The sequence below is a fragment of the Bombus vancouverensis genome, chromosome 1 (genome assembly GCF_051014615.1).
Source record: "Bombus vancouverensis nearcticus chromosome 1, iyBomVanc1_principal, whole genome shotgun sequence".
In the NCBI taxonomy this organism is placed as follows: domain Eukaryota; kingdom Metazoa; phylum Arthropoda; class Insecta; order Hymenoptera; family Apidae; genus Bombus; species Bombus vancouverensis.
Window position 1 is genome coordinate 12,314,664 of NC_134911.1, and position 27,239 is coordinate 12,341,902.

Below are 27,239 nucleotides of genomic sequence, written 5' to 3' on the forward strand. Positions count from 1 at the left end.
TTGGACAATTAAACAAACATCTGTCCTCTTGCTAATAAGAGCGACGAAGGGTTCTTTCTCCTTTACATTCACTTTCATGGATACTTTTCAAACATACACACATAGTTCCATTTGATAGAAATTACGCTATACTACGCTACAATTTTTCTGAAACTACTAAATAGTATAAATTAATTTTCCTGCTACTTACCTTAACATTTCAGCAGTGGTCGATATTTTTCTCGGCTAGACTCGCAGACTTCTCCCCGTGTCACCGCGCTCTTTTTCTCTTTCGCTGAAACTTTTCTGGTTTTCAGTAAGGATCAGAGGAAGAAGGAAAGAAAGAAAGAAAGAAAGAAAGAAGTAGACAGGGAAAAAGGGAGGAACAGGGTGAAAGAGCCAAGGAGAGAGAGGCAACAGCCGTTTGAACATCAACAGCTGCATCGCAGCCCTCCCCAGCTAGCCGCCTTCTCTATTTGCTCTTCTTACATTCTTTGTGGAATAGTTTGGTCTCGCCGCGGATATACACACCGACTACGCCCAGAGAGAACGAAAGAGATTAAGAATATCTTTTTCGGGGTCTTCGGTGGCCGTCGAAACGACTGTTTTCTTCGGTCGTCTTGCTACTGTGAACGAAACGACCAGACGATGTTTCGTACGACTCGAGCACCACTGTGCCGTGTAGAATGAGAAAAAATATCCGTGTCGACCCCTGAACCCAAAACCCGCGTTCTCGAGCAAGACAAACGCTGGGACGCGAGAGTCTTGAACGATGCTGGAATAATAAAGTTTTTCGAGATAAGGTAACGTAGTACGAAATTTTGGGAATTAAGCAAGTTTTTCTTTAGGCTTAGAACAGTGAAAGAGATAATCCTTATATCTCCGAAGTGAGAAGTAAGTGTATATGCTACAGATATATACCTATAGGGATCCTATATTTTTGTGAGGTATGGAAGAAGTGGAAAAGTGGATTTCTAGGTCATGTGAATGTGTCGCGGTTACGAGAGTTTTCGAAGAATCTGGTTATGGAAGTTGCGAAATATTCCGTGATAAAATCGGTGAAGGGAAAATAGTGTTGCAACCCACAACTACGGGATTAACCCAAAGGGAAAATGTAGCAAGGAACTTTACAGGCGTAAGACATTTGCGAGGTTCGTAATTGCAAAGGTTTCCTATGGGAAAAACGACTTATAAACTCGGTGGATGCAAGACAACTGTACGGTTCGTAGCTACAAGATTTCCTCGTGGGAAAGACAAAGTTGCGAACGTACAACAGCGACCAGGTTCATGGTCATGGCTTCGTCACAGGCAAAATGAAATTTCTTAGAAGTTTCTAGCTACTTTACACGTATAGTTTCTTTTATGGTTCTGACAAGTCCAGGAAGAATATTTCAAGGGAGTTATCCATAACGATTATAGTTCTCACAGATTATCCAGTGCCGTCACGTTATGTCTAAAATTAATTTCTGATGGAACGATTAAGAGTATGGCGGAAGTCTCGAGAGAACTGAAACTTGGAAATTATCGGAACTGGATATCGCATCCAGCTACATAATTCCACGAACTCGTGGAAGGCGGATCGAAGAGGAGAGCGTAATTGGCCGTACCGGGTCGAATGAAAGACAGAGGAGGAATGTGGAATACTTTTTTAATAATACCTGACGAAGCAAATATATATATATATATATAAATCTATGATACATTCGCGTCTCGGGGCCAGTCGTTAAATAAAACTCGTCTTTCATCGCTCGTCCAATTAACTATTTCTTCCATACAAACAAAAGAAAAGTTACAACGAAACCGAACAATGTTCATCCTTTCTATGAATTTCCCTATTTTTCTTTCTTTCTTTTTTTTTATACAAAAGCTTCTTAAACTAGTATCATAAAAATCATAAAAAGTGTTCGATTCTTACATATCTGGCACTGTTCCTCTTCGACGAAACTCTACTACTAACACGTTCGGTCACCAGGCACGAAAATCATCGTTGTTCGACGAACGATTATTAGGAAAAAAAAGAACGAGAGAGCACGATTCACTTCGTAGTAGTCTTGCCACTCTCGCGCACTTATCACAGACAATCGACGATGGGCGTTCGTTATGCCCTCGCCACGTTCACGGAATCTTGGTCGGGTTTGGTGGGTAGCGGTCTGTTGGCCATCTTGCTCGCTGGAGTCGACGTTTGAGGTTCGGGTAGTTCCGAGTATAGATGGGCAGTCGCATCGGACGGTTCGGCGTATTCACAGAGCAGAGAATTGGGCCTTTTGTTGTTGCCGGTTTTCGATCCGCCGAGAATACTTTCGCCGAGAGCCTTTAAAAAACTCATGGGTCTGCCCTGATTTCTAGGAGCTTCGAACTTAGGACTGTCTGGAGGCCTGTGGTTTTCAGTCTTCGAGCTACCGAATGCTTGGTTCGAGTGATCATTGATTAAATGGTCGTTTACGACGTCTGGCGGCAATGGTTGCGGCGCTCTTCCAGCCAAAGTCGCCAGAATAGGTTGAGATAGTCTACTGGTACTGGGAACCGTCTCGTCACCAGGTAGTTCGGCGTACAAGTGATTCTGTTCGTTAGGCCTCTGATCTCGTGGCTCCGTGTATTCCGTCAGAGGTGGTCTAGGTTGTATTCCACTGGGCAATAGTTTCTCCAAAGACGGTGCTTTAGTACCGACACTAACGGAAGGTTTTGCTGCACCTCTGAGTCTCCTTTGTCTCGGCTGAATCACATCGTACGTGTTCTCCTCCCTGCCCGATGGTTGTCTGTCGTTGTTATTGTTGCAGCTCTCTTCCACTTTAATCAGATCGTACAGGTGTTCTATCATGTCCCTTGCCTGATTGTAGTTGTCAGGATCGTTCAGCCGTTCTCTGAGATCCCTCAGGTACTCCTCCGTTAACTCCTCGGGTAACGTTTGCGTCGCTTTGTTCTCGGTATAAGGATACAATCCTTCGGCATCTTCTTCGTCTTCCTCCGCCGGCTCTGCTTGAGTCTCAACCTCCAGAATTCGTGTCTCCGGCTGAAGTCCAGCGTATTCGTGCACGCTTAATCTGGATATCGATCTGGCAGAAGTGGCAGCGGTCATTCCACTGCTGGGTGACAACCAGCTGGCAAAGTTTATCAGATGGCCGGACGTTAACTTTGGGCACACGCCGCTACGGCGCATATACAGAATTCCGGAAGCTAAGATGACCACCAGCACGATGAATACAGCTACCACACAGATCACTACGATAATCCTCTTCTCGCGTTGCAATTGCTCAGAGTCGCTCATCTCCACGTCGAAGTAACCCTTGTGCCTTGGATACACGTGTGGACCAACGCTTGGTGGACTGACGCTTGGCTCTGGCTTAGCAGATGGCTTCTCACAGACGATATGACTGCCAGGACCACAGATAATTTTTGTAAAATTGCTCATGGACATGTAGCCCTGTGGGAGATTGAAGCACTTGTCGAGAAGTTGGTCGACTACGCAGAAGCTCGAATCCATCATCCAGGATACAGAGCTGTTCTTCCCCGTCACTTCGCGTGTCCAACTGTCCAGGCCACATCTGCACTTCTCCTTGAAGTAATTATTACCGACTCTGGCAGAATTCACTCGTTGCGAGATCGCCGCGAATTTCAAGGAACCAGGTCTCGCCTTCTCTATGTGATTCCCCGTAAAGGAGAACTCGAAGTTGGGCGCTGATGTCGCGTCCACCTCTGCCATGATCGCGTCGGTTTCCAGATCGATGAAGAGATTGTAGTCGATGGCTATGTGATTCCACTGATGCAGAACGATCGCGCCTTGGTGCAGGTTTAAGAACTCGTTATTGTTGAAGCTGACCGTGGCAGCGGATATGTCGATGGCGCCGGTCTCTACTTCGGACAACCTGCAAACGCGAGAGGAAACTTTGTCTTGAACTTTGCACATTACAGAAACTTTATCTCCAGAAGTTTCAACGTAAAGTTTTTAACTACGTTCGCGTGTTTTCACGAATGGAAAATGGAATTATCTCGCTTCGAGTTACAGATATTAATCTCTCCACTAAATTATGGCGTAATTAATTTTGCTTGTCAACTTTGAAACAAAGCAAACACGAGACATTACCGAATGGGATAAATATTCAAGGTGGAGGAAATTATATTACGATATAATGGCGTAACACATAATTACGTTACGTTTTCACTACCAAAAAAAGAAAATTTAACGACATTGCGATGGTACATTATTTTTACGTTTCTAACGTTGGAAAAATCTAAGCTTTCGTTAACTGTAACGCACAACAGAGTAACGGCTTAACAATCGCGAGTAAGAATACAAACACGCCTGATCAAACAGTAAGCGAGACAAAGGGAAACGAGCGGATCTACCTTGAATATTGTATCGTGAGGTTGTCGTGGCCAGCCCGGAAGGCTCCCCTCTCTATGCTCTTCAATCTGACGTCGACGAACTCTAGGCTTTGGATTAACGCTCTGTCGCTGAACGCTCCGGTCTCGATCTCTAAGATCGTCGCGTTGCTGATGGTCACACTGAAAATCGTCATCGCGCAGAAGGCATTCTTGCGGATCACCTTTGTCCAGATATCATCCATCCGAACCTCTGCAACCGCCGATGGGAATACCGCTGTCGGCAACTCCATGATTCTCACGGTTTGGAACATAATCTGCACTAGCCGAATTAGAAATCGAGATTATAGCGAATTCGTCGAAAACTGTTGCGGCCAGCCTGTTGGAATATCGCCAATTTCTAGCCAAACGTATTTCGCGTATGTATTCCGTTTATCGCGATGGATTTATGTTACGTCGAAACAAATGAGAAATATAAGAGCCATTAAAATGAACTGTGTCGGAGAAGTTTGAATTCTATTATTTTATAATGCATAATTCTTGTTATTTGTTGACGTGTACCAGAACTTCTATTAAGATTTTCAATTCAGATATTCAACATAGGTAAAAAAGCAATATCACATTTTAGTTAGTATAACGTCAAATTAAAATCAAAATTAAAATTAAACGACACAAAATTCACCATGAAAATTTTGTCGGATAAAGAACGGCGGAATCCTAAATATATACGAGCATCACAGAAGCCAAATTGATTGACTCCATTTTTATAAATTTTCAATTTCATTGCCCAGAAACATAAATAATATTCGATCTTTCAAAAAAACGTATAATCACTTCCACGAATTTATCTCGGAAGAAAGTCGTATAAATGATCATGAATCCCAAAGTGAATTCTAAAGAATGTCGTCACCTTTCTACTTTTTAATGTAAGAATTTGATCAGTGTAGACTTGACCTTGGTCGCTGGTCCATGTCTGCCGTGTTGAGAAGCTTCGAGTTTGAACGCGTTGCTGGACAGCTCCAGAGTGGGCACCTCCCTAATCGTGATCCAGAGCAGCCTAGAGAAGGCATTCGGTCTGATTCCAACGTTCCTACATCTCGATATCGAAACGCTGAGTGTCCCTCGCGAATTCCTGAACGCGTGGCTCTCTAGGATCACGCTGTTGCACTCGGACACTTCGAGATGCGTATTCGGGGCGCTCAAATTCTGAAAGGCTTGCCTCTTAGCCACCAGACTATAGATCCCCGACACGTGGACTCGTTTTAAAGGCGCGCCATCCGCGAAAGCACCCGATTGGATCCTCAACTCCCTGCAGTGAGAGACCTCCACCTCCATCGCATCCGATGGAATGGTTCCCTCCAGTAACTCCACGTCCTAACAACAAAAAAAGAAAATAAAATTGGTTATTATAGTATGTCGATCCCGTTGGTTGACGCGTTAACGGTGGAGAGAGGTATTTTAATCTTTGTGCCAGTTTCGAAAGGTTGTAAAGGATGTTAGGAACTTTGTAAATCCTCAATATTATAAGGGTTGTTTGGAAAATTTATACCTGAGTCGAGAGAGGTGGGACTTGGGTTACAATGCGGGTGAGTGACGTGAGTTATCGTAGGTAGGTGTATCCTGGATATAAATCATCTTTTGCTGTGAATCGTAGTCGAGAGCTGACTGATGATGCATATCTGATAAATATACACACAACCTGCGAGTGGACTGTACGTATAGAGAGCTCTGTGAGTAAAGGTAGTTGCACTTCGAAACGTCTTATTTCATACGTCTTTCAAGATTCATTCTCTTCGTTCTCATTTCATACGCGCGAGGAAAATTGAGAATTTATCGAGCGGTGAATGATTGGTATTTGCGAAAAACTAGCAGTGAAATTCAGATGACCTGTAATTAGCTATGTCAAAGCGAGGTTGAGAATATTTCCATTTTTATTGGCACTACAGATGGTCAAGATTTCCACGCAATGGGAACAGAAGAGTTCAATTTGAACCGTCGTAAAATTTATGTAATTGCAAATATCATCTTCTCGATGGGATTCTGCTTTCGTAATTTCGTAACGATAAAAAGAGAGGCGACGAATGGCTGAGGGAGTTGGGCAGAGGGATTTTAATAGACCCCCGGGAATAATTTCTCGGAATAATTTACGTGTTACGACTCGGGCGGCGATGAATAATAATCAGATAGTTAAAAATCTCCATAATGAAACGGAAGTCCTTTAGCCCTGTCGCGTTTTAAAATCAACAAGTGAATTTCTATCAGACTGAATTACCAGGCTAACTGGTCGTAGCAACTATGGAAGGAAAAAGAAAGAAAAAATACAAGAGAGAACAGGAGAAATTCGACGACCTGGAATCACTGACGAATTAATGTCGCGATTATTAATTAAACACTCTTACCCTTCTCTTTTGAAATTTTCAATGCTATTCGTTTTCTGTGTATGAAATTCAATTACCTATAATTAAGGTATATTTTTCATTCTGTCAGTCAAATGGATATCGCGTCATTTTCAAAATGTCATTTTGTCAAAGGTAAAAATCATATGTCGTATCATACTTTTCAGAAGAGAAAATGCTATGCAATTGTATCCGATACAACATGTTTGAAGTCCTCGGAAATATTATATCGATGTTAGACGTAGCGTGAACGAGTTCTTGGTTCGTCGAGCGGGAGGTGAATCGATAATGAGACGGAAATGGTTCTGCGGGTCGAGTCCGCGTGAAAAATGAATCACGCGACTGTAACACGTACGATTACTAGAAATATCTACATCATTGGTTATGCGTGCAAGGTTGCGTATCTCTTTGTACCCATCTTTTTTCCATAGTCAGATTTGTATTATATAACGAAACGGCGACGATCGATGTGCCGTTCTGTGGATTGCCATTTACGTGTCGAAAAGGTTTGCTAACGACGTTCTGCTCCCTTTGAACCAACAATGATGAAATGAAACGCAAGAACCGGTCTGGAAATTCGAATGTGCTCGTACAGCGCAAGAAATCGAATTGCCCCTGGTTCCTTGTTAAACAACGGAACGAACCAATTGTTTCCTCCTCGTTCTCTAATTGCTCGTCCACGAGGCACGTTTCAAGTGACTTTATCGTCAAAAAGTGTATTTCATAGTAGCTTCGTGCGTTCATCGAGACGCATGTAAATTTGTTTCTTCGAATTGCGAGCATAAACGAAAATGAATCGACTGGATGATAGCGACGAGACCGGTGAACGTTGATTGAATTAGCTTGTTCGCCATCATTAAGCACGCAGACATGCACGCGAAGCTTGCGTTTTCGGTGACATACTAATCACGTTCTCAGCGAAAGAGAAAGAGAGAGACGGTGGGGAGCGAAATTGTTGGCCCACGACGAGTTACCTTTAAAAGTACTTCCGCTGACGTCGGCTTCCTGACTGTTCCCCGCTATCTGCACGTTTGTCAGCGCGCCAGTTTAATGAAATGTTCGAACGCCATGCTAAGCAATAATTCCGCTGTTTCCCCACTTCTCTTTGAATTGTGTACCGAACGAGTCGCGTATACGAGCAATTACCTCCAGGGAACATCGATTTCCTCGGAAGCATCAACGTGGAAAAAGGCAATAGAAAAAAACAAATATCTGTCGTCAATCCTTCGACTCGTAACAAGTCGTGCAAGAAAAATTCATGGTGTGCAAACTCAAAATAGGATACAAGCAAAAGGATGTTTTTCCTAACGTTTCCAAATGGCCGGAAAAATGGAATACGTCTGTCGGTCGGCTTGGTTAGATCTCATTTTTCCTCGGATTTCCCGTACGCGTGCAACGTCCGTGATTTATATTCCAATCGTTGTAGAGTTTATCTTTGCAAAAAAAGAAAAAAAAGGAAATAGACGGAGAGACTATAAAAGGGGTAGAAAGCTATCTGGTAACAGTTTGGAAAGGTTTCGGAACGCTTTCTCACGTCGCTTGGACCGCGCAAACGTCGACTCTAGGAAATCCCTTTTGGACCGACGTTTGAACACGATGTAAGCCGCAGCAGAACTTGAAATTTACATGAGAAAACACGGTGGCAGCCCCAATGCAACGCGTCGACGAAACAGTATAGTGTGTATCGACGGAACGATAACGCTGAAATCGGGACTGGAGTAAGAGGTGACGTTGAATCAGACAAACACGTAGAAGCCCATTTTTTCGACTGACAGAGAGAGGCAGACTACTGAAATGTCTAAAGAAAGAGACAGTTCAGTTCGCCTCACAAAAGACCAAAACCTACTACTGTGAACGTTAGGAGGATTCATTGTACCTGTTAGAAAGCAAAGCTGTTTTCGAGGAGTCTTCGCGTTGGTATTTAGTAAGCCTCGAACGAGAAAATCGAGGCGTCGCGTCAGTTCACCGGCTAAGCCTCCGGCGGACGATTCCTGTAATCCCTTAATACCCTCGTATCTTGCGTTCTGCCTATAGTGAAAAACTCGAGAAAAAATTCTAACGATCGTCAACCTGTGGTGAGATCTAACGCCAAGAAAAATGTCGACTTCGGCACGGATACTCCTAGTGTAGATAGCTGTAACACATTTCAATATTTCCTTTAGCAATTTTTTATTTTCTAGTGATAATATGTTTTTATCCATTGGACATGTCTATTTCGAGATTTATATAGAAATTTGAAATATTAAAGCTTCAAACTTACTTATGTTTGATAGATAATTCTGATTGCGTATATATGAGTTAATTGTAAATTTACTGAAAGATCGTGAAAATCTGTGGAACAAAATTGCACACTCGATTGATCGAGGTTTCATTCGAAGATTATGCGATTTCTGCTACTTTCACGGTGGAACTTCCTCTTTTTCGGATCGGAATTTCCGACAATTTGTTTATCTTTCTCGTCGCGCTATTCTCGGTACGTATCCTCGCATTTCGTTTCTCTGCGAGTTTCGGAGGAAGGCCTGCCCCTTTTACCTTCGTGGCGCAGCTAAATTCGTTATCTGAGGATATTTTGGTTCGCGAGATATCACAACATCCATTGGAGAGTAAGCAGCCCAAGTGATTTCTCCTAGCGACGTCTTGATTCATTGTAATGCGTTTCGTGGCCTACCGGAAAGAAATACGATATTCTTCCATGGAAAGCCTGTGCAGGAGATAATTAAATAATTGTTGTTCTGTCACGGCTCTGGTAAATCACGCGGCCATCTGGTTGCACTAAAAATTCTCATCGAGCCCTAGGCTTCGGCCTTTCTTTGTGGAAAACCACGTCAAATGCTGCTTTAAAACATTTTAACGAAGACTGAAACTTCGATGTTTCTCTTCCTACTTGTACATTAAAAATATTACTTCCCTCTTATCCTGATTCAACTTAAGAAATCATTGTTAATATTTAGAATAAAGAAGCAAAAGTATAGTATAAATAAGATATCTACGACTTTAAACTCTACTTTCCAGTACCTAGCTTTAAAAGCTATACGTAAATTATCGTAGCATTTTACATTTAAGATTTACGTCTGCCTTCAGCATAAAATTCACATTCTTTTCTTCTAAAAAGATCGTCTTTTACTTTCTCAAACTTATAAAAATGCCTGAAAATGAAAATAAATTATCCTAGAAATTAAAAAGAATCTTGAAGGTTAAAATAAATTATTCTAGCCTCTACATCGTTTCCCATTTAAATTCTGCAATTATCCTGACGCATAACATCGAAACCACAAAGTGTCGCAACAAGTATCCCGAGTTTTCCTCGGTTCTGAGACAGCAACTGGAATGATCGCAGCTACCATGTTCCATGCGTTCACCAGTGAACCGATGATTCACATAGTCGCTCCTCTGTCTCTGCTTTTAATCCACACGCTCGCGATCTCGTCTCTTGCGACACGGTTAAATCGTTGTAACACATATCCGCCATCTGTTTTTCTCGTCGCGTCGTCGATTTCTATTGCAATTCTCCGTCACAATTTTCCACCGTGCGAGGCTCACCTTGAACTCGAGCATCGGCGGAGGTCAGGTGGAAAAGGCTCGCGTCGATCAGACGTCTTGTAGAAACGAGTTGTCGCGCGTCGACACGCTCGTTGCGCGGATTAACGCCCACGCGAATGTTAATTAGACCGGGCGAACCGGGACGCGAAACAAGCGAAGGAATGGGAACGGTGTCAGAGAATCTGCCGCGAGAACAATGCGGCTAGTGTGTCTGCAAGTCGCTTGAAATTACTACTCGAAACTTGTTTCTCGATTGTGAAGCCTGATTAGAGGAGTACGCGTGTTACTATGAAGTAGTGGGACGCCACTTCTACTTCGTGGAAACTCGTGGACATGGTGTTTGAGCGAGAAATACATATTTAAATAAATAGAGGAAGTTTGTGGATGGATTAAGACAAATGTGTATCAGAATTAAGTAGTTGGGTCTTCATATAATGGAGTAGTTTTGATGTTGGTAAAAAGATAGTTTCGAAGAAGTTGAATTGTTTTACTGTCGCTTCTCCTGCGATTTCGATTTTTATATCGTGCCTTTATATTAAGAAACTTTATAGATGTGTTTGAAATGGACTGCCGTCACTTCTTTTATTCTATTTGTAATTTTTCCTATGATACAGAAGCGTTATAATTTTATTCATATAAGGAGTTGTCTTAAATCGGGGCTAAGTATTATTCTCGATAAATATTTCAACACGTATGTTTAAACATAACAGCATATAAATGTCTCTTAATTGCGTTTATTATGAAGAACGCAATACCATTCAAAGGATTGACGATCTTCCGAGAAAAATGAAATTTAAGAAAATATGTCACGCAAAAATCTTGTTTAGAGTATCAAGAATCTGATTGCAAGACTTTAGGCTCCAGGGAAGTATCGCGGTTGTGTTTGATTTTCTTTCACGGAAAGCGAAACGCAAAGCGGAAGAAATTCAGATCAAGTGAACGAACCTGCATGAAATCATACTGACATTACACTTTACGTGAAAGATGAAGCCGATCGCGTGACGAGAAATGATCGAGGACAGGGTGCGGCGATGCGACTGCAATTACTTCCTGCTGACCACTCCTGACCCGTCACTCCATTAAGAAATGAACTCGAAACGGAACCGTCGAATTACCTTCTGTTTCGCTTATTACTGCAATCTTCACATTATAAGCACCGTGTGCACCGCAAGCCACTACTCGTGTAAACCGTTTTATCGTGATTCGTTTTATCCATTTCATCTCCCTTGGATGCCCTGGAATCCTCGATGTTACCGCATTATGATGATTTCATGCTATCATCTACTCTCAGAAGTAATGAAATAAAATCCTAAATTGATTATGACACTCTCCGAAGACACTAAAGTTTCAAATTCGAATTTTCAATGTTGGTAGAATCTTGAAAAAAATTACCTAAACAAAATAAACGAACTATCACGAGTTTATTAAAAAGGAAGTTCTTCAGTTTGTTAATAAAACGGAATAGCATTGGAAAATGTTAACCATGTTTGCGTCTTGCAATTATAATAGCTGTTAGAGAACTTTGTTCTTTTTCTATTTGCCAAATAATTAAAAATTCCGCAATAACTCAACTATTTGACTAAAAAATACACTCTGCTGAGGATTATAATTAGTCCATTGTTATTTTTCATAAAATAACGTTTGTCGTTTATCACTATAAATAATTCAATAAATTTACAACTTAATTAATTATGGAATCAAAGGGGTGATACTTTTAAGAGTTAAAATGTACGATTAAATGCAAATACTTAAAATCACAATCGACGATAGAGACCTGTAGTAATATCAACAAGACTACCAATAACACCTATAGGTCCTTCCTTTTTTTAAAGATCTTCTCAATTACGTTCCGCTAAGAATACTAAAATCTATTCTGTTGCTGAATTTTAATGTCCACGCCATTATTCCGTTGATGTCATTAAAATTTCATCACTTCTACTCGAGGAAAGAAACCAAAGAAAGTTGGAAGTTTATAAACACGATTCCCCGTAATGTATGATGGTTGACTCGGAGTGTCTTCACGGGTGCATCGGTGACGTCAGGCTCGGTGCATCGCACGGGAACAGCTGGGACGTTCTCCGAAATAAAGAGAAGAACGGGGCCACCAAAAGGAGGGAAAACTCTTCCTAGCAGTTCCCTGCGTAAGTCGAGAGATACACGAGGACACCCGTGCATTTCTCTACGCTCGATGAATGACTAAGACCGCTCTTAAAATTCGTGCCATTTCGCACGCTGACTCAAAAGATGGAACAGGGATAACGTCGGCTATTTCTGCACCTAGTTGCCAACACAAAGAGGAGCGGTCGAATTATGAACGGCTCTTAAACTCCGCCGCCGTAATCGTCTCTACATCGTTCAATTAATTGTGGCATCTTCGGTATGGATTCTAGAACGTTAAATTGCTTCATGCAAGAGGAGGATAATATCAAATTTTGAAAACGATGGCAGATTCTTACTTTATCATTAGATGAGAATTATTTTTCACGAAATTCAAGAGAATATTAAAAATATTTAACAAGCTATGGGTCAGACTTGTTTATCTTTATAGATAAACATATTTTTCACACAACCTAGGTGAAAAGTTCAAAAACGAAAAATGCAGAGGATCATCGACGACACAATTTGTCTATGAAATGTTAATGTTAAATAAACTACCAAATTGCCTTAATTACCTCAAAACTTACTTCCCATTAACATACCCTTACATAACTATATACCGTGCAACATAACTAAGAAAGAGTCGAAAATTTGTCAGCACGTTATCGATAGACTAGAGAAGCATGCAACGTCAGTACGCTGTGTTTGAAAAAAAAAAAAATTCTTAAAAGGATGCCTAGCGTACGGTGTACAGTTTCAATAGGGGAATGAAGAGCAGTGGTGAGGAAATCTTAGCGAAATAATCGAATTTAGTCGGGTCATAAGCGACAAAAGGGATGATGTTACCCTTAACCCGTAGGGTTTTCGCGTTTCGAAGGTTTCTGTCGTGAAGCGATAGCTATAGACGCGACAACGCGATGTCGTCGTTTAAGGGGAGGTTAAGGAGGAGCTGCGTACGAGAACTAGCCGCCAGAAGCGATGACTGAGGAGAAGGTAAACAAACGAAAGAGAAGTCAGAGTCTCCCAAGATCTTGGCCCCTGAGGAGGCGAGGAAGGAATCTGTGCGAGTTGAAACTATACAAGGGTGGCTCGCTGCTTGAGGGTAAATAAACGATTTAAGACGGTGGCGAATGCACGGTGTGCTCGCGAGATCACGACGAAATCCACAGCGAACGTAAACGGGGAAACAAACGAACCATCAATTAAATTTGCGATTAAGCAGACTTTGCTCGGAGCTCGTAACCGACGTTATTTGCCATGGAAAAATAGGCCACCGCGGATAGATAGGAACGTGTATACGGCGTTAAACAAAGTCTCATAAATTGCGGAGATAAATTAAAGCAGAAGTGAATTAAAGCCGCGTTGTTGAAAGACAACCGCGACTTCGTCGAAACGAAGCTTTTGATCGCTAAAACCACTCTAGACTGTGGAAAAATGGAAGCACGCGGATATGATTCTTTGCCGTAAAAGATTTCATCGTGCGAGAAAGCAAGGGCGGAAATTTACAATCTCCGTAGAAATTTACGGATACAAACAAGAAAGGTAAGCGCGACGGTATAAATTACGAGAGAGAAATTATGTCGGAAACGCGAACGTTTGTTGGCAACGTCGTCGAGGCATCTGTACTACGAGAATACGCCCAGTTCGAATCGAGCTTCCAGCAGAAGGCGTTCGAAGCACTTCGAGCCGCGTTTCGAAGTACCGTCGACCCCCAAATTATACGGTTGAAGAAATACTCGATCGAGAAGATAAATAATTAAGCAGTATCGAGGAGCGTGTCGCGAATGCCGGAGAGCAAAGCGCCGCCGCAACTGGCTGGCATTTTAAGGCGTCTAGTCACGAACTATCGGCGATCCGCCGGCTGAATCGAAATTGAAGAACGACCGACAATGGCGTTCCCGTGGATTATAACGTGCGCTTCCAGCCCAGCGAGAACTAACGCTTCGTAGCTTGATTTTATGTACGATCCACGGACAGCAACTGACAGTACGAATCAATTTTTTCTCGTTCACAGGAGCAGAAGGTACTGTACGCTCGTTCTTGAATGCTAAATCCGCCTGAGTTACGTGAACAGTACTTGTGTCTTTCCCCTTGCTTCCTTTTTTCTTTATTCCTTTCTCAATTTACGTGCGTGGAAATGGTGTTAAATTCGACAGATGTAGAGCTTGAGTTACGTGGTTTTCGACTATGTTGAAATTCGGACTGTATTTTTAAAAATACTCTACCAAATGATAAGATCACAAAGACGATGTATCGCATAGAATTTGAAAATACAAGTTTTCACCGAGGGGATAATTGAGGCCTAAATCAGATTTGGCTTTTATCAAAAACTGTTCCAACGTGAAACGACGATAAGCGGTAATATGCTTCTCGTGTTTTACGCCGCAAGTTTATTACTTGCGGACCGTACTTTTTTAAGGGTTTCCATCGTTAAAAAAACTTGTTAGCCGTACGTTGTTTCTCTTATGATGGAAATTCGAGTTGATCTGCGATGACAATAGGATCGGGAACAGAGAAGTCGAGTCGCTTTAAGAACAATGAAACTTTCGAAAGTTTCCGCTCGGTGGCGAACTTGGCGGCGAGTACAGAGGCTAATTGAAGAAACCTAGGAACAGACCTAGTAACAGACCCTCTCTTCTCGTCGAGGATAGTCAGTGTTTTGTAGTTGTAATTCAGCCTGAGACAATCGTAATCGAGTTATTCGAAATTCGGCTAACTCTATCCGACGTGTTGCAGGTGCCTTCGTTGAGGAAGTTAACAATAGCAATCGATGACACTATTTACTAAGTAATATCCATAATTTGGTCGACTGTTTTCATCTGGATCATATTCAGTATATATATCACGAGACAGAGGACAGTGTCCCTTAAGTGTGAATTCTAAGCAATTCTTCTTCAATGATTCATCAGTGGAATGGTTTTTCAATGGAAAAAGATCATATCGGAATATAAAATTCGGAGAACAAAATGGTTATAAATAAATAGTAGATGTTTATGCATTTATAAAAAGTATATAACGTAGAAAAATTCACGGAATACATATAATATGTAAACGATATATAAAATGTCCAAAGTGTAGTGCTCATTTTAATATTTACTTTCCCTTTAAGGACGTTCCATACGTTCCCTTTCTTTAGTTATATTCAGGATAATATAAATTTGCATAAAAATCCGCAACTATATACCTTATAAACCTACTTCCGGTGAAACGCATTCTTCTCGTCTTATCACGCACCATAACGACACTTTAAGAGAACTTTGTTCTCCTACGTATTTTTTCGTCTGACGAAGCCACGCATTTCACGTGTCTTAACATTTACACTGAAATACACGGTTCTTAATAATAAAAATAACAACGTTATCTAAATGATTTAAAACATAAGGCGAATAATCACACTATCGAAGTTTTTCCTTATACACGTGTTTTATCATCTTTACGACAGACTACGCCTTTCTCAATTTAGAAAATGTTATTTAGGAAAGAAAATTTTAAAACGTCGAGCAGTATATCGAAGTCGATAAACGTCCTTTCGAAGCAGCGTATAAAAGAAAATTAGGTTTGTATTCTACGGAGGAGGTAGAAGAAGGAAGGCAAATAGAAAAGGTTGACGAAGAATGAGAAGAACTAGAATTGCAGTACGAAACATAAAGAGAAGTAAAGAGAGAGAAAGAAGCTAACAAAAAACATTGCAAGAGAAGGATTCAGGTGACGTAGAACAGAAAAGAGTGGAAAAGAGAAAAGCGAAGTATCAGCGAGGTTGATAAGGAAGGCAGAACAGGAGAGTGGAAATAACTAGGAAACAGAAAAGGATCTTCTGGCAATTGCACGGTCGTAGAAGCAACAACGAAGAAGTCAGGGTTCGAGTGTTCGACTTCTCGGTAAATCCTTCGTCGAGATGTCGAAAGTTTCTCTTTGTAAAGTGCTCGAAGTCGCGTTGGAGGATCGTTACTTGACACAGTTGCAACCGAACGAACGCTCGACGAAACCGCAAAAGGGATCTGGTTACTGTTACCGGAAGCTACGGCGAATTTAAAATTCCAGTAGACGCAGGAAGGGAGAGTCATCACAATCATCGAAGCATATTTAAAAAATAAAACACAGTATCGTACGGTAAGGAAAGTTTACCATCGCACGAAACTCTCGAGGCTGGTTAGCTCTTGGAAACCAGTTACGCGGTTTAAACTTCGAAAACAATTTTAAAATTCCCACCGCGTACTTCCCGAGGTTATTAATCTCTGCTGAATTCGTAAAATGGCGCGACACTAATGAGGTCTTTTAGTTTTCGTCGTTTAACGCGTTGCTGCTGAGAACATGACGCGTACCTTGCATTATTTGTTAATCGCTCTCTGAATGTCTTTGGAAATTTAATCCTCGTAACTGTATTATATGTAGATGTACGCTCCATGATTTAATATTTATCAAATGGAAATGTAAGAGAACAGCAAGGGGAAAAATGATAAAAATTGTTCGAGCGAGAATCACGCGATTTTCACGTTCCATGCATCGAATCGGTAGCATCATCCGTGAAATTGTTACAGCCAATGTTTTTCCAATTCATTAAGCTTCGCTCGTTTACAAATAATACCTATTGGTGCGGAATATTTCACAAGTATGAAATGCATTTTGTAAAAGTCGAGATCTGATCTTTATTTCGCCAATTATCAATATACATTTTCATTATATACTCCCAAAACTGTTATCCCTACGATTTACAAATTCCAATTGGTATGGTTCATTTGAGGGATATAATGACTTTAATCTATACCATAGAAGCAATTTTTGTATGAAAGCAATATGAATATGTGAAAACTAATTACATGAAAGTAGATATAATTTATAATTATTAAACACAACATATTGTTTAACAGTATATAAATATTTCCCTGTGATAGGCTGACGTATTCATTGTGAAATACAAAAATGAACACAAAAAATGAACAATTAAGGAAGGTTAAGTCGATGTACCCCTTTAATAGATGTATAAAACATCTATAAAATTCGTCACATCCCTTCTTCTCTCTCTCATTTCCTTTTCTCAAATCAAGCACGATGCCTTCTAGGTTAAACATAAAAAGAAAAGACAAGAAGAAAAAGATTCCTAGTAAATTTATGTAATCAAAATGGAGCAACGAATTCCATCGAAATGTAGGAGATAAAAAGTCTACAAGGCGACACAAACAACGTGACTTTTACTTGGAAGAAAGAATCTGCCGCAAAGTGTGTCGAGCAACTTCCGTTTCAAACCTGACGTACTCGAGTCAGCCTACTCGTTTAACGAAACCACGCTAACGTTGCGTAAGCCTTTGGAATTACACGGAATACGAGATAGGTTTTCGAAGATGATTCGAAGGTGTTAACCGATAACGATGCCTGTAGATCGGATCGGCTAGCGTGCTTCTGCCTCTTGTTCACTTCGAATCATGTTGCGAGACGATGCACGTACGAAACGAGAGACTCGTGAACACGAGACGCCAGGTAGTCGAGGTTCAATGTCCGATCGATGGATCAACTTGCAAGCAACTCTCTTCGTGTGCTCGACGCCGCGTGCTTTCGTCGTAGAAATTATATGACGTTTTTGCGTTTATCAAGTTCTTTCAAAAATTCTAGCAACTTAAACGAGCCTCAGCTATTTCTTCTTCGCGAGAAAAAGTTTTATCCAAATCTTTCAACGATTCTTCGTTGCTAATCCTCGTAATTTCTATATACATTTCCAAATTCATTTCAAATTTTACCGATATAATCACGATAGTTAGATCTCATTGCAGTGCTAGTACAATTTCAAAATATTAGGTGTAAAAGAAGAAATATATTCACAAATAGTATTTACAAGTTTTCAGATGCTTCGTAATCTTTTCTGTTTCACTTTGTGAGCCTATGCATGGCGCTTGTTTTTCAAGTGCTAAAATAGAAAAGAAAGAAAATAATCCAAAGTACTCGAAATGCAATTAGTCAGATTTGGAAAACCAGAAGTGGGAAGATTTTAAATTCTATCCACAGCGGTATTATTTCATAACATCGTTAGCGGGCAGACCGCAAGAGCGGGGCCGCAAAACCACTGCATTACGCTTGTACACGCGTGTGGTGCAGCTAGGGGCGCCAAAGTGTGCACCCCCGCGATATCGTGTCCCATGAATTTCGCGGAGCTTGCAGCGCCGTGCTCGTCATAGGAATGCCGGAAGTTAATTCGTGGAATGATGGTGTATGCGCCGCCGCTCCTTCTACCCGCGCACGAAATTACTTTTCCCCTATCCGTGTGGGGTCGCCCGGCACACGAAACTGAGAGATACGCGGATCCCCCGCCATTATATGGCGCGTCCTCTCGTCCACGCATAATTCGATTAATTGTTCGAGCATCCAGCCTTCACTACGGACCTAACTGCTCCTCTTCGATGGATTGACACAACAGCGTCTCTTTGTTGCCATAAGATCTCGAATGCATCGTGATTTTCTAATGTTAACTTTTGGAGAAATATAGATAATACTTTAAAGTAGAATTATTTTTTATGAATTAATTGAAACAAAATTACAAATGAAATGCTTAATGCAATCGCTGATCCTTGATCAGTAGGGGTAATATCGTTATTAATATAATTTATAATGACAATTTTTTTCTTCTGCAATTTAGCAAGTATCATTTGAATTTTACGACTCTCTAATAGAATATTATTCGTGTATATTGCTTGCTGTTAATTGTATTAATAGCAAATGTGTAACATAACTATATGATGCTTCTGACAAGCGTATCGCAGTAGTTCGTAAGCGACACCTAAAATCATGAATAGCGTCGTAGATTGTGAACTACTTGAGACACTCGAAAACGTCGAGTACCGTTCCAAAGTTAAATCTACTTGGATAATACGTCTGTCAGCAGCTTTGCCTTCGAATCAACGACGTTTCAGTCTAACTGCAACTAATTTTCAATCCTGATAATCTCTCAAATTAGACATTTAACGCGATAACATCGAAGACTATTAAGCTATTTTTTGCAATAAGATTTATGCGAGCATTTCAACAATAGTTACGTTCGGAAGGAAGCTGTAAGACGAGATCGTGTACGATAAAATCACGACAGACAGAGTGATACAAATGCAATTCTCATGCATTTCCTTGGTAAACTGAGCCCGAAACGAATTTTTATTTCCGTGGAAAACTTGAGAAACGCGGCGTTTAAGACGGAAATGCGGGAATAGACACAGAAAAAACTTGGGTCTGGACACGGTCGACCTACGTCGCCATGGGTCTGACAAGGTCATCGTGGTTGCAGCTGAGAACTCGAAACAATAAGCCCGTTATTAGTCCAGTTTCCTCCGAGGATACGTAACTTGGATAATATTCAGAAAAAAAGAAAGATGAGCGTAATAACGTGCTCATCAGTGTTCCTCAACTTTTCTTAAACGTCTCTTCTGAGCTAGCCACGTGCCAGTGCCATCCATAGCACCTGAGAACGTGCCAACGTTTCGTATTTAAGACACGAGATATATTTAAAATATAAACTGGTTACCTGCTGTAGATGAGCACTCGCCATGAACGTAATAACGTAAGGGAGAAGGTTATACGTTATAGTTACTGTGACATTATTTTGCGCGACACCTGCTATGATGTCGGCACTTCGTACTTAAATTATGAAGAAAGTTTAGAATATAAAGATGGTGATATATCTGCTTTATGGGACAATAGAGAAGCTGGCAAAGTATTCCAACTTATGGCTGTGTTGGAGAAACTGAAAATTATCGATATATCGTTCATTCGAAAATGTTTCGGTGTATATCACCGAGTAATTTACAGAAACTTCTGTTTACACAAACTGTTACGAATCGACTGGTTAAACGTGGGGAACTTTAGCCGTGGTACGAGAGACTCGGTCAACACGCATATGTCTAGTGTGACGTTTCGATTGCGACATTTCCTTTCACGAAGCCACGTTTAGATCTCGACAAGATCGCGTGTTTCAACGATCGACAAATGATCTCAGCAATTATTGAATCTCTTCTCGGAATTGTAAAGCAGTAATCTATATCTCGTTATGTGAAACATACTATTCTATAAATCATGTATTCTTGTGAGGAATAAAACGTATAAAAAAATCATATGAATTATAGTACTATTTGTATTAAATCTGAAGCCGAGGATTAAAGGACACTTCGAACTATGATTAATTAAAAATCTTCCAAATCGTCTCATTACTGTTTTAGACGTCGACATACCTCATGAATAATTCTTGCGCGATTTTGTAAACGTGTACGCGACGAATTGCATACGAAGAGACAAGAACAGGAGCAGCAGTGAGAGAGAGTGAGAGAGAGATGGAGTAAGCGGGCCACTTCGCACGTGTGGCCAATCGCGATAACTCGAGTGTGCTCGCGGGGTGTTACAGAGAATTATCGTCGGGAATGAACGAAGCAGGATGTCGGCTATATCTACGCCCCCGAGCGAATTCTCCAGACAAAGCAGGCAAACCGCAATCGGGCCAGATGCGCGTGCACGTATTGTGTACCGAGGACTGTCCTAAAATAATTTATCTGCCCGCTGGGGATACACGAACGCATCGTCGCCCTGGCTGATAATGCGCTGCGTACGCTGCAATCTCGATCCATGCGGTTTATTGGGTTATCGAAGTTATCTGGTGCGTTAACCAGCTTAGATCCAGCGTCAAGCTCCGCCAAGGATTTCCGTGGGCTTCAATTGCGATGACGCACACAAGATGAAGGCAGAGTCACGTCGAGACACGGAAGATCGTTACTTCGCTTGAATACTATGCGGTATTCGATCGTGGAATAGGAAATAAGGGGTGAAAGTTTGTTTAAGAAATTGTTTCGAAACGAAGAGATTGATTAACGTTCGATAGAGTCTGAAGGTTGATTTATCGTCTCTCGTTACAGCAGCCCTTCATAGATAATGGGTGATATTTATTGCAAGAAGCTTTATCTATGGTAATAGGTTCAATATTCTCCTAGTTTCTTCTCGAAAGTCAAAAATGTCGACGCTGGATTATCCGCGATGTTCGATAACGAATTCCAGAAGGAGGCTGACTCTTATCGAGTCTTCACCGAGCGATAAATGGAGCACTGTGAAAGAGAAGAGACACAAAAAAGAGAAAGAAACGGGTTGTAGCCGGTTCAAATGGGAAAACGTGGCCGCGTACGGGGTGAGCGCCGTCCGGACGATAAACGACACCCATAATTTTTCCCCTCCGCGCCCCGTCATCGCACCACACAACGCACCCGCATGATTACGCGTCAGCCGCTCGGTAACACCCAGAGATTCGTCGTGGACCGAAGTGTAATTCGTTGAAAGAGCCTATTGTGAATAAATTGAGCCGGAGCAAGGATTGGGCAGCAGTCAGAGGCGAGGTTCGACGCGGTGTTCTCTCGCCATCGCGTGGTCCGTTTTGTGCGCATGAAATTCCCACCGCGACCTGCCTCTCTCCCTCTGACACCCCGTGAACCGTCAATTTATTAATCCAACGACCGCGTTGGACGACCGACGGCGCGGGTATGAAAGACCTCACAGAGGTGCGACCAGCTCTCGTGAACGCACGAACTGTCGTTATTGTCGTCGTTTAGTTGAAATCCGTGGTCCGGTCTATAGGTCACGATCGTCCCATTTTCAGAAATCGTCCGAACGATAATTGGATCAGATAATTAGACGACGAACTAACTGGTCGAATGTATTATTCTCTTGTATTATTCTCCTGTATACATTGTACATACACATATACATGTACATATACGCAGCCTCGCGCTTATAACCGGGGAACGTTCGCTTCCGTTGTAACTGGCTGCTTTTATCGTTCGCACGACTGCACGCTCGTTCTATCCGATCGCCAGCTTTATTTGCCTTGCTTGTACGATCATAACTGTGCACAATCGTTATCGTATCGTATCGTTCGAAAGCCAGGAAAGTTGGATGGAATTAATCGGCGGCACGCGTTGACCTCGTTATTAATTGACGAGTACGCCGGTCCTGATCAGGCCATTGATATCGGCCAGCAATTGAATTTGCGACACGCTGCCCGTTTATCAAGGAAAACAGCATAACCCAACACGGCATGGCACACGCCTATGCTCTATAACTGGAATCGTTGCGCTACAGCAATTTGCGGTCAACGTCCTCTCCCCGACGGTCGGCGATAAGGTTAATCACCGATTTTTCGAATCCAACTACGAACCAGTAGGAAGATCAAACTGTTTACGGGGCTGATGGGAGAACAATGACGCCGGTCAGACGCGGAGAAATGTGATGGAATCGACGACAACATGTTATACAGGGCGGTCTCTCTTCGTTCCTCGTACGACCGCCGACTTGCAGAGCTTGGTTAACCCTTCGGCCGGAAGTTGCGCGCGGCGGAAGCCACGCTAGGTTTAGGCGAACGCACCAGCAAACGATTTCGTGGGACCTATCGCGTCGATCTACACGGGTTTGCCCTTCGGCTCCGGTGCCTCTCTGAATGTATAAACACGAGGTTCGTGCCACGAGGTTCCTCGAACCGGCGTGGCGTTTAACTGTTCAGATGGGAATGACGGACGTGCTCGACTCCGCGTGCGTTGTCGAGGAAGTGTTCCAATCGGTTTCTCGCTATCGTACGAGAATCGAGAATCCTGACGAGACGATCGACGCTTAATATTCAACAGGAATACGATTATCGGTCGCATTGACGTAACGATTTGATGAATAAGATATGTATACGAATAGTTTGGTACCTACGTGTTGCCTAAGATAGATTTATCTTATCTTTGACTCTTCCACGATAAAGTAATTTCGATTGATCGTGGAAGAATACAATTTGAGTCCACGGGGACTAAATCGCAATTGCAATTGTCGACTTAACGCTATCGTGATGTAACCGTTGCTTGCAACGCCATTGGTATCTCATTCAACTGACTATCATAATCGAAAGCCCACGATTAAAGAAAGCCTGACGGGCATTTAACGCAAATAACCGTACTGGGTCTGTAAATAGAATTAACTACGCTGGAACGATAAGTGACGTCGTGGCTGGATCTGATTCGATTAACAAGTAAATTTTATCGGCGGCCATCGCGGACGAATGATGTCATTGAACTAAAACCAGGTTTACGATACTTGCGACAAAGAAAAAATGAATCGTCGATCGTTCCTCTATTCTTTGATTCGAGACACCCGGTATACATTGCAATGCGTGTCACGCCTACGAGTGTCGCGTCAGGCGTTTGTCGGATCGACAGAAATTACTTTCAATCATACTATACATAGTCGACTCGGCAGCCACTTCACAGAGAAACTATACTTCGATGATAACAGAAGTACAAAATAGCAACATACCGATATTTCAATCTCGTATCAAGAGTTTTTAACGAAGAACTTCGATACGTAGAACTGTAAGGAGTTTTAGCATCGTTTATGAATTCAACTACATCTAAGAAATCGCCAACGGACCATGAATAAATTTCTGCATTGCAAACGTTATGTAGAACTGGTTATCCTTGCATTGCTGTGCGTTACTCTGATCGAAATACCGATAGGCAATAATAAGGAACCCAGTTCACAGTCAAGAAGCGTAGCGTGCATCGATACTTAACCCGGCTATCAACCATAGAAATCAAGACCATCAATTACGCGACGCGTTATTACCATCTAAGTACGATCTTCTTTCGATACGTACCATTGGGAACTTCAGAATAAGATCATCTGAGAAGTGAAACAGTTATACTACATATACACAGTGGCATTCGAAAGTATTCGAATACTTGTAGATATGTACCTTCTATGAATTATAATTTCTACATACATTCTGTAATTCCTATATAATTCATTTTATAATTTCTATATATGTATTTCTCAATTGGTTTAACAGATATGGTCCTGACAAACATGCCTCGTTACGGTGCTAATGAAGTTTCAAAAAATCTTGTAAAAGCGCATAAAAGTTTTCTATGGTTAAACGTTCAAATACTTTCGCGAGCCACCGTATAACACCTAATCAGTAAGATTGAATTTTACGTTGTTCGGCATTTCCATTTCCTAGAAGCATCGGTTCGAAACTTTTCGCGAGCCATTTGCTTCTTGCTGGTAATTCCATTTTTGAGTTGACGGTTTTGATCGCCGATAGAAAACATCGCGTTTTCATCGTATCAGAACGCGGGCCAACAACAATAGCAATTTGTTATCCGGTTAGCAGCCGGTGCATCCGTTCTAACTCGATTCCAAGTTTCTTGCGGAAGTTCCAGCTTGAAGCTGAAGGTGAGAGAACGAGCCTGGTTGGCTCGCAACGAGTACCGTGCCACTGCTGGTCGGTGGATCGCTTGGACTGCATCCAGCCAAGCGAGGCTGACAACGGGAACGGCAAGTGGGACTCCGGATATGTATAATGCGCCAAAATGTGCTCATAGGAGACGCCTGTACAGACCGTTATGCCTTCGAGTTTCCCATGTGCACGTTACTATGTGATTCCCGCCATATTCACGGACCAATGATTTGTATGCTAATTCCTGCAATGGAGCGCGATCCACACTGTCTTTCTAGAAACTTTCACCATCGATTGTCGTAAATGCTGGATAGTAACGATTTTCAATAATTTACGGTTAAATTAGAAATAGTAATCGTTTGGCAGAAATTGTACTATGAGTACAGTATCGACTTATTTTGGGGGGAAAATGCAGAGATTTGGTAATTCGAAGGATGATTTAAAACTTCGTTTGTAAGACATTTGGAAAACGTTTTTTCGATTTGCATATTTTCTAATAGTATGTGATTTAATTTTAAAGAATAAAATCCAGAAATACCGAGTTTAAGTTTAGAAAACATCCGGTTGGAAAGTTACGTTCGTTACAAGAGTTACTGCACGTGGCGTAGCATACATTTACAAAACAGTAAATCACAGCATCGAGTGTGCAGGTGAGGTTGGGTCTGAGTTTGCGGTTATGTTATATATTGAATTTGGTTTAGGTTAGGCCAAATTCGAGTTAGACTACGGTTAAAGTCGAGTTTAAATTAGATTTGGAAAATGTTCTAAGCTCAAGACAAATATCTTCGGAACCTATCTATCGAATATTGTCAAAAGATAAGAAGTTAACTGATTAAGGTTGAAGTTCAAGTGTACGAGGTACACGTGTTTCTAATATTTTGAAAGAAACCTTTGTTCTTAAGAACAAGGAGCTGCTTGAATTTTGACACTATAGCAAGAGTAAACGTACTATTTAGCTAGACCGTGGAACCGCGAAAAGATTCCATTTTTAGATCGCGCAAGAAAGATCGTATATACGGGAGATGCTAACAATAAGTTATAGCGCGCAGAGCGCGAAGTTGGAAGCCGAGAGTTAGTCATCGGGCGCGCATTTGCGTCGCACGTTTCCAGCATCGTTATCATGGCGGTTGTGAATTTTAGCGACAAAGATATCTACGTGTAACATGAATTTCAGCGACAGAGATATCTACACGCAACGTGAATCGGGACGTATAACATCGTGACGATGGTATCTTCGTTGAGGATATCTGCATCGCGTGCATCGCAGGTTAGTCACGAAGAGGGTACTTGTTTGTTTCATTCACCTGATCGTTGGAGAAGACACACTTGACGTTAACCCAACGGTGTGCCTTGACGGTACAGTTGCACTCGTCCATCGCGCATATTCCGGGCGGTGCACTCTCCACGTTACCAAGCAGAAATACTAGACACCACAAAAACACCGACCATACGATAGCACGATCACACTTTAGCCCATTCAGGACACTAAACACTCTTCTTCTGCCGCTCATCTTCGTTGATCCAAGACGATCCTCCGAGGGAACAAAAGGCCGCGTTGTTCAACGACCGCGATCGATCGCCTTCGATTCTCTTGTGCGAAGATCTTCCTCACATCGTTTACAGCACACCGTTACTCGTACGCAAGGCACACTTTCATCGATCTGGATCTTCCTCGACCCCTCTTTCTCTTTTTCGAAGTCGGTTACATCTGTCTCGATTGATCGAACACTTGAAAACTTTCCTTGTAAAGAAAACTTCTTATAGACACACCCTGCTTGAATGCTGCGATACGAACAAAGGTCAGGGCAAATACCACGGATCGTTGGATTTTAGACTCTAGAAAGGTATCGATCGCGCCTATCCCTGTATCCTTTCGGAACAGGATTTCTGTCGAGTGATCCGGAACGCGCTCGAGGACAGGGAGATCAGAAGTGGACGGAAAACTGCTCGAGCGGATACCCGCCGCGAGCTAATCCAAACACGCGCGCGGACGGCTTGTTTCCGATGAGGTGGGGCAACTAGAAGCCAGCTGACGCGATCATGACGGAGGTTGCTTTCAAACTGTGGTCGGTGGCATGCACGATCAGTGTCTCCTCCCCACCAAGAACCGTATTCCTTGCCTTGGTTCGCTCTCTTGCGTTACTCTCCCTCTTCGGTCTTTGAAAAGATAAAAGCCAGGCTACGAAGCGTGTTCGAGTGGCCGGAGGGGCGCACTGTTCGACGCCGGTTCGACGAGGTTCCTCCTGTTCGGGACGTGACGAAGAGAGAAGGGCTTGGCTCGCTCGTAGGATCGGGACACCGGTTTTCGTGCAGGTCGCAGGGTCACCGGACTTTCTGCCTTCCAAGGGTTGACCTTGACCAAGTTACGGCCAAACAGCTTTGTCTATCACGAATCACGGATCCTCGTGACCGTGCTTTACATAACACGTGTTTGTGTGCGGTTTGCCAAGCAAGTTATGTTCGTGGGAGAGCAATTGTACTTGTTGACGAGCGATTGATATCAGGTTGTATTTTTTTATTGCTCTTTCCTCATTTGTTCCTTTTCTCCTGTGTTAGAATACGCTTTCTGTGGTTTCTGTATGTGTTATTTTGATCGGTTTGAAGTAGGAAGACAAAATTAGTAATACCAGGAAATATGAACTTCGTGATATATAAAAATGTAGAATGAGGATTTTAAAAATTAT

At 42.0% G+C, this 27,239-nt stretch overlaps 2 protein-coding genes across 2 annotated transcripts in view; one reads left to right on the forward strand and one right to left on the reverse strand.

Moving 5' to 3' along the window:
• The window catches only part of hiw (MYC binding protein highwire), a 261,195-nt gene that overhangs the window by 220,507 nt on the left and 13,449 nt on the right, over window positions 1–27,239 (forward strand). The gene's annotated exons all lie outside the window — the stretch shown is intronic.
• LOC117153413 (uncharacterized) lies at window positions 1,611–26,630 on the reverse strand. Its single transcript, XM_033327440.2, has 4 exons — window positions 25,860–26,630; window positions 5,254–5,673; window positions 4,324–4,616; window positions 1,611–3,842 (listed from the first exon to the last, which is right to left on the reverse strand). The coding sequence occupies exons 1-4, from the start codon at window positions 26,064–26,066 to the stop codon at window positions 2,078–2,080; spliced, it is 2,685 nt and encodes an 894-aa protein (XP_033183331.1). The 5' UTR covers window positions 26,067–26,630; the 3' UTR covers window positions 1,611–2,077.